We start from the raw sequence: 13,453 nt of genomic DNA, 5'->3' as shown, positions 1-13,453 counted from the left end.
TATTTGACCTCCCACATGGAGCGAAGCTGGCTACTCTACTATCAGAGAGGAGCTCCTTCATCCCTGGGAGACTCTACACCTCTGTACACCTCACAGTCTGTGTGATCCGCAGGCGCACACACACACACACACACACACACACACACACACACACACACACACACACACACACACATTTATTATGCTACTCTGCTTGAGCAGTAGAGGAAGCCCTAGGGAAATCAACCTCTTAATGCATCTCTGATGCAGACTTAATGAGAATTTAGCACATCACGGATTTTCAGCGCTTGGCGAGTCATTCTTTTATTAGGTTGACTTCCTTTTTATCCCACTTGCTGGAATTTTTAACAAGGTGTCTTTGGGAGAGATGGACAGCATCTGTACACACAAACACACATATAGCATACACACCAAAGCAGTGTTTATGTCTGCTCTGTTTTAGCCTTATAATTGTTTAAGTAGCTCCATAAAAGCAAAAGACATCCCACAATGTAGTACATCTTCTTGCGCCTTCTCTTTCCCTCTCTTATCTTTTCTATTCTCTTTGATTCCTTTTTTCTACAATAGCTCACTGCAGGACAACCTTTGGAAAGGAAGCACACATTCTCCTCTCATTACTTTATGTACTGGCCTAATGTTGGTCTATATTTGGATTGTTTACAGTCTCTTGCTCTTCTTTCCTCCCTCCCACCTTCCTTTTCCAGGCCCCAGGGAAACCTGCCATTGAGGTGTCTCACTTCCTGGAGTGGATGAGCCTCGAGCCCCAGTCGATGGTTTGGCTGCCAGTCCTCCACCGCGTGGCTGCTGCAGAGTCCACCAAGCATCAAGCCAAGTGCTACGTCTGCAAACAATGTCCCATCAAGGGCTTCAGGTAGGCATGCCTGGGTGAGTGGGAAAATGAACACACATAAATAAAACAGTAAAAACACTCAAAAATATTTGATTAAAAAACCTTTTAAAATGGTTTTTGTACAGTAATTACTGCTTGTTAATTACAAGTAGGTGAAAGAGAGAAGCAAAGAAATCAATTTTGATAAGGCAGCTGGTGTTTTCTGTTTTCATAATATATAAGAATCATTACTCACCAGATGAAGGCTTGTTGGAGCGTTTCTCAGGTGAATAGTGATTCAAATATATAATGAAAACACGGTTGTCTTCCGAACTCTTCACCTCAAGCTCAGCTTCCCACTGTTTTAATTCTTCCTACAGTCTGCTGTAGGAAGCTAAGTTGCTGTGAGTGCGTGTTGTCCTCCTCACTCCTGGAACTAAGAAGACATGTGGCTGTAGTGGAGATCATCCCATCAATACACAGACATGCACCAAGCCTTTTTTCTTTCTACACACACACACACACACACACACACACACCCTCTACTCTGTCTGTTCTCTTGCAAACATCAGTTCAGCCTCTCTGTTATATTGATCTTTACAGGTATCGCAGTCTGAAGCAGTTCAATGTGGACATCTGTCAGACATGTTTTCTAACCGGCCGCACTACCAAGGGAAAGAAGCTGCACTACCCCATCATGGAATACTACACCCCAGTAAGACAAACATTAGTTGTACTTTAACTGAATACAAATTCAAGGCTTCAGGGACGAATAAAACTACCATCTCCTGACCCCTGCTTCCAGACATAGATTAGTTGCCACTCTGCTGTAAGATCTCCAAGTGTATACTGTTAACATATGCTTACACTGCCTTGTCCAGATCTGTGGTATGCAGAGATTGAGTACCACTCAGCAGTAACATCATTTTTGGCTCACATAGTGCACATATAAAGTGCTGTTTGGAACACACATTGCACACTAAACCCCACTAAAACCCAAGTCTTAAGCGACTGCAGGCACAGTCTCTGAAGTTAAGTTCATTCCAAAGGAGTAGCTGTAGCACTGTAGCTGGAGTGCTGGGATGTACTGAGATGGTGCCAGATTTAATCTCTAATCAATTCTTAGCTGTAAAATATGGCAAAGGGCCAGCTGTACAATGATTTTTTTTCCCCCACTGGACAATATTTTATATTAGTTGGATACAGTTTTTTTACAATGGCTAGGCAGGCAGGCACCCACAGATTTCTATTATGATAGAGAGAGCAGGAGCTAGAGAGCCAGAGAGTGAGAAAACAGGGAATGTTTGAAACAGCATAGAAAGGTAAGGATGCAGAGAGAGAGAGAGCAGCAGCAGAAAGTGAATGAGAAAGCAGATGGAGGAATAAGTTAGTAAAGTGAAAGTAAGACAAACCAGCCTTGAGACAGAGTGGGCAAATTTCAGATAAGGTCATTCTGGAGAAAGCAACATTTCTAAGAATTCTTAAGCAGTGTGATTTGTCTCACCACCTCCCCACTCCCCCCACCACCCCCATCCACTTCTGCTGCTTCCACCACCACCACTGCCACCCCTCACCTCTCCTATACCCCCCACCACCACCACCACCTCCCAACCCCCTTGACTTCTAAATCACACTCCAGACGACCTCGGGGGAGAAGATGAGGGACTTTGCCAAGACTCTGAAGAATAAGTTCAGGTCGAAGCAGTACTTCACCAAACACCCTCAGAGAGGTTACCTGCCAGTGCAATCTGTGCTGGAAGCTGAGAGCTCGGAGACGTGAGTCCCACACATAAACACTCGCAAACACAGTCGTCTCTCCGTCTCTGCCTCTCTGTCATCTATCTCTCACTTCCTGTCTCACTTACACACATATAAACTCCTGCTGCTGTCGGCTAATTATCACGCTCTGACAATTTGGGGCACTCTGACTAGCTGAGATGGGTGAAAGGGACAGCTCTGTGTTCTGAATTAACATAATGTTATTCCTGTGATCTCAGTTTGGGTCAGATGCTGTGCTCGCATGAGCAAATCTCACCCAAAGGGAAAAACAAGAGCTATGAGACTAAAATCCACGAGATCATCAAGAAGCATGGCTCAGGGCTGTGATAGTAGCTACACAGATTTAGCGTGATCATGGGTTCATGTTTTGTCTGCTTGTGCCACTAAGGTCATCTTATAACCTCAAACAAACATTACACAACTTAATCTCTCCCTCTGCTGACAGAGCAGATTTGAGACTCCAGTGCTAGGTAAAGTATTCAGATGCTTTACTTAAGTAAATATAGCAATACAGCAATATAGAAATACTCCATTACCTGTAAAACCTCTGCATTCAAAATTTATTATCCAAATGTACAAAATATCAAAATGTAAAATACTTGTAGTATAGAATAACCCTTGTAACCCTGTTACACTAATATATTTATATGTGTGTGTGTGGTGTGTGTGTGTGTGTATATATATATACATATATATTCTTCTACACTAGTTTTCATACAGTGGTTGAACTCCCAAGATAAATCTGAGAATCTGAGGAGTTGAAGATTTTCTGCAGCACAAAATTGTGTTCATTTTTCTGACTTTTCTCAAAATCTTTTTGTGTGTGTGAAATATTGGATAGTTTTGCCTCGTCATGCCTCAAATAACTTTTAAATTAAACTATCTGAGATGGGAACATCACTCTTTGGTTGAACATCTAATAGACATGCAACCTGTAATAAAGGTCTGTTCAGTCAGAAATTAATTTTGATCTTGCATCATTTGCACAAATTTGACCGCTGGACCATTCGTGTTTATTCGCCCCAAATAGCAAATGTACCAACTGTATAGGAGTTAACAAGATTGTTTCTGTGGGAGTGAGCCTGTTTGTTTGTGTTGCTAGAGACTCTTCATTCTGTCATTTCCCTCCAGCCTTTCCTCTTTTATCTCTCATCTCTGTATGTTCAGAAAGCAGATTGATAAAGCCCTGGGATATGTGTTGATTGTTTGCTCAGACTGAAACACTTTGAACTCACGCGGGTGTGTCTTCATCTTCATCTCTGAATTTACTTTGCTTGCAATTGTGCTGAATCTGAAATGAGCCTCTCCTTCTGTCACAAAGGTCACAGGCCAAAAATGTTGGGAACCAGGAGTTTAATCAGTGAAATTGCATCATATTTTAAGACCATCTTGTGTTTTGTGTGTAAAATCTTAATCTGCAAAGTAAATACTAATTTTAGTTATCTGACATAAATGTAGTAAGTAAAAATTACATTTTCCTCTGAGATGTAATGGAGTAGAGGTCTGAATTGGTGTGAAATGGAAATGCTACACAGTGCAGCACTTTCTTAAATGTACATTCCCTTCTTTCCTTTGCTGTGAAATAAATTGAATCTTTCCATCCTACAAGAAAGTTTTACATGTTGACAAATAAAACTCTTCTCCTGGATTACAGCAGTATGGGTGGATTAAGTTTAGATTTTCTGTAACCACACATTCACACTTTGAGTGTGTTAAAAATGCCTTGGTGAAGTATTGATGTTGGTTTCTGTTGTTCCCAGGCCTTGCTCCTCACCCAAGCTGCCCCACGCTGACACACACAGCAGGATTGAACATTATGCCAGCAGGTATGTGGCTCACTGTGCTGTGCTGTATATCAAATCATTTCAACAAAATCTCTCCCTCTTTCACTTTCCCCTTTCCCAAATCAACCCCCAGTTCTTCTTTATATTCACTCCACCTACTGCTCCTACCTCCCTCACCCTTTTGTCTTCTACACACACTGATTGAAGTATTGATTTGGCTGCATGGTGCACAGTACTCCAGCCAGGGTGGAAACTGTACTGCCCAGCAGTTTCCTTCACTCTTATTCTCCACGCAAACACACACTGGCGCACACAAGCAGAGCAGTTTGTAGTTGTTTTGTGTGTGTATGTGCATGTGTGTGTGGAGGTCAGCGGCGTTCAGCGTGCCTAGCGGCTTGTCACTTGCTAGGGCAGTGAGCCCATTGGTCACCTGGGAGCTGTCAGGTGTGGATTAGTGTCTGTCTGACAGGTTATAAACAGGGCACAGCAGTGGACTCCCCACACTCCTGGCAGCTCTGCCCACAGAGCTGGACACACATGTCCCTAGTTTCCACAGAGCCTGGAGAGTGTGTATGGTACAATGTGTGTGTGCTGGTAAGTGTGCCATTGTGTATTACTACCCTGAGGCTCTTACACACAACTGCTTTACATCCTGCCAAAACAGAGGGAACACACACCAGCAAGAGAGCAGGCACAATTGTCCTCTTTACCCCTGTTATCTCTCCTTTTTTTTCCCCTTCTCCTGTTTTCCATTTGCCTTTTTTCTCTTTCATTCTTATCTTTGATCCCTCTCTTCTATTGTCTCCCACCCACACATTTATTTCCCCCTCTTTTTCTGTCTCTTGCTCTCTCTCTTCTAGCCCTTTCTTCCTCTCCATTCTTTAATATCTTTTTCTGTTACATCCTCTTACATTTTCTCATTTGTTGCCAATTACAGTACAATTTGCTTCAAACAGCTCTTGAGTCACTCAGAAAAAATCTTAATCAGCATAATACACTGATTGTAGCTGCCAACAGCCCTCACCCAAATAAACTGGAAGAACAGAAATGGAAAAGTGGTCACGGTGCAACAGTCTAATTTAGTATAAAATGAGACACACTCACAGAGAAAGTTTGTCTGCTCTTCCTCGACCTGCTGAGAAAACTGCCAGAAGAACTCCCACGGCTGAATATAGTTTTTTTTTTTTTTTTGTGCCCACTGTATCTTTCTTGTACCATAGCAACTTCACTCATGGCAAGCCTCCACATCAGGAGTTTTTGTTTCTGAAGCCTCTTTTTTCCTGTATAAGAAGCAATTAGTAACCTATCATCACCCAGCTATGCTGTCAAATAGTGTCCCAAAATGACAACACTATGCTGAACTGGGCTGCATGCTGTTTTGGGCAGCCACTAATTGCAGGGTTGGTGGATCGATCTCCACTTCCTCATGTCAGTGCGTCCTTGAGCAAGACAATGAATGCCAGCTGATGGTAAGGCCAGTGCCTTGCATGACAGTTGCATGACAGTTGTTTGTGTGTATTTGAGTGGGTGAATGAGAGGGAAAAAGATAAGAGGCTTAGCAAAGATGAGAGCTATATAAATGTGCTTGTATATTGTACTGTGTTTTTGTTATTTTGTCCCACTTCCATGTGTAGTTGATTGACCAGTATTGCATGGGTCCAGTGGCTATAAAGGAATTATACTGGCTAGAAATGACTGAGAATTGGCAGTGTGAGCACACTCCTCTTATTTTCCAGCATGATCTGAGCCCCATCATAATACGAGTAGACAGTCCTTATTATGGCAATGGTGACTATTTTATCTGTACTCTAGCAGTATGCAGAATTGACTTCAATCATGCTTTCTTTCTTTCTTTCTTTCTTTCTTTCTTTCTTTCTTTCTTTCTTTCTTTCTTTCTTTCTTTCTTTCTTTCTTTCTTTCTTCTCTCTACCTGTCAGTTGATATAGGATATAAAGGGAGAAATCAGCTTTCTTATTTGAATTCATTCCATTAATCTTAAGTCACTGCTCACTTTGAACACTAATGGAAAGTCAAGCTGATATCAAAATACTGAAAGTCATCCCTGGCAGGTCAGTGTCTGAAATTCTTTCCCTGGGATGACATATTAGACAGGTGTGTGGGAGTCTCTCTGTGTGCTCTGTGTGTGTGTGTGTGTGTGTGTCAGAGTGCCCTTCAGCCAATGAGGGTTATACATGTTAATCCGAAGCAATAATGTAGTTCTCCAGTCATCTCAAAGGAGATAAAGTATTTGATGTTTGAGGTTAGGGAAGTCAGATTTGTAGGCATGTCAAATACTGAGACAGCCTCTGTCCTTTCCTCTCTCTCTCTCTTTCTGTCTATCCCTTGCCCCTCCCCCTATATTGATGCAGGAATAGAGTTGATTCCTTTCATCATTAGCACTGCTTTGACATAGGGGATGGATGAGAAGAAGCTGAAAAAAAAAACCTTAAAACTCTGTTAGGATTTCTCTTCTCTTACCCTCGCTCTCTCTCCCGTTTCTCATTTCCTCTCACATCCATTTACATTCATGCATTAAGCTAAACACACATGTATGTACAAGACATCCACACACACACACACACACACACACACACACACACACACACATAACCACACACTATTCTTTCCATTTACTCTCTCCCCTTTCCTTTCTCATTTGCTGTTGTATCTGACTGTGGCTCTAGGTCTGCGGAGTGCTCGCTGATGAATGGTATCGCAGATTGAATTACAAGTGGTCAGGTTCATGGGCGGAGCTTCCTGTAACAGGACATGGATAAATCCTAAATTTCCCAATGTTATGGTCTCATTGGACGCTGGAGAGAAATAGGATGTAATGTGGATGTCCCTGACAGCCTCTACATCACTCACCCCTCCTCCTCCCTATCCCTCACTCTTTCAGCTGACGACACTCTGCGAAAGATGATGCAGCACGGAGGAGTGTGTGTGTGTTTGTGTGTATACCAGGAATGCTGCAGTCTGCTTTCATGTAGCACATGTGTGTGTATGTATGTATGTGAGCAGCCAGAAGGCTCATAGCACATTAGCATCTGTGGGTTGATTCTCTGCACTGGTTAATTACCTTGCTTGAAGGAGGAACCCACCGTTTGATCATCTAACTCTGTTATGTATCATTAACATGTGACATTCAGCAGCAGTGGTTTGTGATGAATTACCTTTGTGGTGTACCCACTTCTCATGTCTCAGCCTACATCTACTTAAGGTCGTGTCTTCCTACATTACCCTCTTAACAGTTGCCAGAGAATGGGTGGCATTCATATTGCATTCAGGTATAAGCTACATACGTGGGTGGAGGAGGCGAAGGTGATAGAGATGGAGACCAAAGGTTTTTCATCAAGGAGAAGCAGTATTAAAACAAGTTTTGTGGCTGCATTGTGGGCTGTTGACACTACTGTTGGTAATAATAATTCTGCAAAGAATTAGCTTTTAATTGTTATCTGGGCAATACTGAACATAAATACACACACAAAGAAAACACAACTAATGATTTTATGAAATCCCTTTCGGAAGGCAGGCAGTCCCCAGACTGGTTTCTAGCTTGCAATCGTCTGTAAGTATATCAACCATGAAACACCAAAAATGTGATATAAAGAAAACTAGTTGCACTCTCCAAGAGCATAAGAGGCTGAACTAAATAATTTGATAACGTGGGAGTAGTGTTTCTTCTGATGTTTGCTAGAACTAGTATATTAGTCATAATACATAATACTGTATATGCTTGAATAGGCATTAGTCAAAATATGCACTTAAAAGCACAGATTCACATTATTTCAAGTCTGTCTTAATTGCTCCTGGTCCTTAAGAGATGCCTCTTAATGTGACTTTAATGTAAGTAATGGGGTATAAATTCACAGTCTTCATTCGGTGTAAAAATGCATTCAGAAGTTAAGCTGAAGCTAATATAAAGCTTCAGCAGACTGATTCATGAGAGTTGTTTTTACTTTTGTTCAGCAAGGAACCATCATCTGAGGAAACATAAAACAGGAGTTTTGAACTGAAAAGACTGTAATTTTGAAAGATATCCACCTGATCTGTCTGACTCAGACTGCTGAAACCTCATATGAACCACATTCTGTGTAGAAAAGTCTTTATAAAAGTTTTTTACAAAGAGCAAGGACTGTGGATTTTGATCTTTTACACAGGAATTACAATGAGAAAAACTTCAATGTACATGTGGGAATGTGAATAGTTAATACATTACATTACATACAATGCATTTTTCTGCTACCGCAGCAAATTTAGTTTTATATTATAGTGAAACAGCTTACAGAGCAGTGCGTACTGAGCAGCCGTCCACTGACAGTCAGCAGGACTTAATGCAGAACTAGAAGTGCTGTCCTTGGTCCTGAAAAGCCACACAGCAGCTCCCTCGCTGCTTCCTCACACTCACTCACTCACTCACACACACACACACACACACACACACACACACACACACACACACACACACACACACACACACACACACTACAGTTGCTTTCCATGGTGCTGGACAGCAACACACTTCTAAAAGGCTTTTTTTTATTGCCTGCATGCTGTTAGACAGTGTACAGTATTTTATCAGGATTTTATCCTCCCTCCTTGTGGACATCTTTATAGTTTGTGCTCTATGGCAATTTGAATTTCTGCCACTCTGCAGTCTTGTCAGTCAGATGTTTCTGGACAGCTTGCTGTTGAATTTCAGTCCATAATACTAAAAGGCCAGAGGTCTTATCCATACTACTTAAAGGCTAAACTGCTTCAATTGTTTGTTTTATCTTGTGTTTGGTGAAACATATTTCCCCAGTGTGTGATAGTATCTGTATTGCTCTCTCTCATTCAGTCTCTTGTATTTCTCTTTTGTGTGTCTGTTTGTATACATATGTGTGTTTATGTGTCACATCCCTCCTTGGTGTGTGTGTGTGTGTGTGTGTGGTGCGTGTGTGTGTGCGCGCGCACCTGTGTGTATATAGATTGGCGGAAATGGAGAGCCAGAATTGTTCATTCTTCACGGACAGCCTGTCTCCTGATGAAAGTCTGTGAGTATGCCGCCACCCCCAACACACTACGAACCTCCTCCCTACAACCACAGCCTTTCATGGGAGGAGTGGATGTGTGTTTTGTGTGTGCACACCCTTTCCTCTCAATAGACTGATTATTTTCTGTGTTTATGTGTGTGCTCAGGCTTGTTCATGTATGTTCGACTGTTAGGGTAAGCTTGGGTAATCACATAAATAATCAGCCACATAATGAAAACGACCCACAGCGAGCGAACAGCATGCACAGAGTCCCCCTTCATCATGCACATGCCTGCTGTGATTAAAGTCTGTGGCTGTGGGTAGATACACAAAGCCCCTGCTAAGGAGAGAGGGGGAAGAATGTTTGTGTGTTTGCACAGGGTGGGTGAGTGGCAGGGCGGTGACGAGGTTACAGCAGTAAGAAGAATAGGAATGTTTGATGTGAATGAGGCAGCCAGGAAGGTGAGTCCTCATTGTGGAAATCTGGGAAAGTATAAGGTATTGAGAGTGTTTGGGGTTGTATGGGATCATGTATTTGTGTGTTTCCATGTCTTATTTTGTTGACATCTATGTGGGTTGTCAACCGTTCCCTCCTTCTCTGAGATAGTTTTCCTTTTCTATTGCGTTTTAAAGTCAAGGTTGCATGCATAGCAGCTCTGTGCAGAGTGTTGCCAGGTCCTCTAGGGCTCCAGGTGTGTGTGTGTGTTGTAAAGTGTGCTCATTTTTTCTTTTCAGGCGTGTTTTATGTGTCTCTTCTGAGAGAAAGCTGTGATTGACACCACATTAAAAGATAGTTTTAGGCTTTGACAAAACTACACTATTTTTCAGCAGTGCAACACTTTTTACTCCTGACATCTGTGCTTCTGAAGCCTGCTCCCAATATCTTTGTTTCAATGTGCATGTATCTAGAGCATTGCTTGGATGGAGCTTTGTCACAACATTGTGTGTATATCAGCGCATGTGCATATACAGTAATATCTGCATCTGCATCTGTATCTGTGTATAATTCCCTGCCTGGGAGTGTGTGTCTGTATGCACGACACTTCACTTCTACCCGTTATGTGTAGTGGTGTTGTTTTCTGCTCTTGTGCCCTTGTATCTTGTTGTTCTTATCCTGCGAACCAGTCCCTCTGTCTGTCAGTGCCTCTCTGTTTTTCCTGCTGCATGGCTCTGCACATACTGCTGTGCTATCTGTGCCTCCAGCTGGTGTTTGGCTGTCATCATACAGTTCTTTGTCCTGAACCACACTGCCTGCATGTGCAGCCATTATGCCCCACCTGCAAGCATTGTTCTGAGTTCACTGTTGCTGCCTAGTGCCAGGTAATTGACATGAAGATCATTAAACCCTAAGATGCAAAGGTCAGTGGAACCTTCAGTCTTCCATAAGTTGGTATTATATCCATAGTATAATCAGTGTTTTTTGTTAATGATAAATATATGCTATGTTTATAATTTCTCTAAAAAGAATGGTTTGAATTCTATATCAGCAGTATTTAAAGTGTGTTGTCATGATTTATTTGCATAATCCAAATTATTTAACTTGCAAATATTAGTTAGTTGATTTCTCCACTGACATGGCTAATGTAAGCCAATGTAAAGTAGTAGAAGCAGGTTAATTTGATATAATAGCAGATAACTTTTCATATTATTATGACCAAAATGTAAATGTTATGTAAAACTGCTTTTAATTTAGTGAGAAATTTTTACAGATATCACTTACGCTGAGTCGAAATTAAGTGTAAAATTGTGTAAAATACAGGAAATACTGCATAACCATGACAAGATCCCTATGAATGTCTATACAGAATTTTTACTTATCATTTCTGACCCAAAGCTGGTATGATAATAATACATAACTTAATTTTCTTAAAAGATAAAACAGGTAAAGAAATGGATCTGGCCTTCTCTATACATAAGCAGTCTGTTTAAACTAGGCATAATGTGGAATTACAATGCAAGTCTTTAACTTGCTTTTAACTTTGGCTCAATAAAGTAGTTTGCTTCATTGCCCAAAGCATTACTGCAACATAAAAATTGACAAACAGCTGTCTTTCCAATAAAAGAATTGCCAAACTTTTATAGATGCATTTATTGTTTTACAGCCATAGGTATCATAGAGATACACATTAAGTTTCCTGCTCCATTATCAATAAAGTCAAGTCAGTGTTTGGGGAATTATACTGTCCTGTAGCTTATACTGTCCACCTTCCATTTATAATAAATGTGAGTGGGTTTTTAATGGTGTGGTGAGCCAAGTTTATTACGCAACATTTAATTTTTGGATTTTAAACCTGGCGCAGTGCAATGCCTCTGTCATGGTGTCCTGTCCCATCGTGTCTTGTCCTGTCATACCCCTCCTCGTCCTGCTTGCTTGCCTTGCTTTGGCCTGTCTGCTCTCCCATGCCGTCCCTGGCTCTGCTTTGTGCTGCTGGTGGCTGTGTGCTGGTGGCTCAGTGTGCTGTCTCCTGTGTGGGGGACTCAGGGATGAAGATCAGTACCTCCTGCGTCACTCCAGCCCAGCCCTGGACCATGACTCACCCTGCGGACAGCACATGCTGCTGGCTCACCTGGAGCACCAGGACAAGGAGCAGCTCCAGCGCACCCTGGCCCGCCTGGAGAACGAAAACAGGTCTGTAGCCAGGAAAAAAACAAAACATGTTTTAGGACATGGCGCACCGAGTCTGGAGCTTGGTACATTTCCCTGTTTCTCTGGGTGGTGGACTCCTTACAGTTTGTTTTCATACACAATCAATCCCTTTGAGCTATATTGGAAGCACAACAAAATAAACCAACTCCATCACATCTGTAAAACTTGCTGTTTTTGTAAGCATGGAGGACTGTGTTGAATTTGATTCGGTTATAAATTTGAATGAATGAGGTTTAAATCAAGGTTTGGGATAAGACTTGTAGCAGTGGATTGAGGAGAGATTTTCATCAGTAAAGCTCCCCAGAAGCATAAAAAACACAAATATGTGCGTGTGTGTCTGTTGGCATTACATTCTTTTCGGTATGTCTGCTACCATTTGCAGACCTCCTGAAGAGAGTAAACACTTTCACACTCTAAATCCTTTTCAACAGCCTTAAGAAAACAAGACACATTTTTGGTGTGTATACCTGACAGGAAAATGGGAACACTTGTAAATCATGTATTGCATCAGCTTGACAGTTGACAGTGTCCGACAGAATGAAACAGGAAGAGTCCATTAAGGGTGTGTAAGTGTAAAGCACCTCAAACACATTGGTTGAGATGTTAATGCCTGAATTTGAATTTGTGTCCGAGTAGCTAAGAGGTTCAGATATTTTCCATAAATGATGCAAATTCATTTCCTGTTCTCCACTTAATTGGTTACTAGAGGCAACCTCTATGTGAATGATTCATATGAATAATTTCTTTTGTCTTCAGTTCGGTTGTGACCTCACATTCACACACACACACAGACTTGTGGCCTGTGGTTGTCTGAAACCTTGACCCAGTTCAGCTTTTCTACAAAGTAAGCCTGCTGTTATGGCACTGCAGTGTGCTTTGGTGTCCCTGTTGATGAATACAGTGGCTGCTGTAGTTTAGTTTATATATCCTCTCCTGTGGCTCTCATGTGCCTCATATCTGAAAAACAAATCAATACCAGAATTAAACACCTTTAACTCTAATCTGGTTTTTGGGGTTCAGGAAACTCCAGACCCTCTTTAACAAGCTAAAATATATATTAAACATTATTTTATCACCATGATACCGATCAGCTTTTCCCTGATTTTGAGATAATTGCATATAAACCCAATTTAGACCTGATGACATGTATCAGAAGTCTCAGCTATCCTGCTGTAAAACATGGATGATTTTTAGCTGCTTCAAGCCTGTGATGATTACTACACTTTTTATGCTGCACTATCCTTCTCACATGCTAGACATGTTGTTTTCTTTAATATTTTTATTTTTGGAGTCCTTTAACAGTAGGAGTGTGACCTCTCTGAGGTCTTATTGACCAAAAACATTAGTAAAGTCACAAATTGAGATAGCACATTAAACACTTCCTTATATGTGAATGACT

General features: G+C 41.5%; 1 protein-coding gene across 1 annotated transcript in view; it reads left to right on the top strand.

Annotated features, from left to right (window-relative positions):
• Positions 1-13,453, top strand: part of drp2 (dystrophin related protein 2) — a 77,407-nt gene that overhangs the window by 56,139 nt on the left and 7,815 nt on the right. Inside the window, 6 exon segments of the mRNA XM_051072466.1 lie at positions 705-871; positions 1,433-1,544; positions 2,469-2,605; positions 4,369-4,434; positions 9,363-9,428; positions 11,890-12,036. Coding sequence (XP_050928423.1) covers positions 705-871; positions 1,433-1,544; positions 2,469-2,605; positions 4,369-4,434; positions 9,363-9,428; positions 11,890-12,036 — 695 coding nt within the window.

Source organism: Lates calcarifer, linkage group LG8 (genome assembly GCF_001640805.2).
Source record: "Lates calcarifer isolate ASB-BC8 linkage group LG8, TLL_Latcal_v3, whole genome shotgun sequence".
Taxonomy (NCBI): domain Eukaryota; kingdom Metazoa; phylum Chordata; class Actinopteri; family Centropomidae; genus Lates; species Lates calcarifer.
Note: the sequence above shows the minus strand (reverse complement) of the source record. Positions and strands in the feature narration are given on the sequence as shown.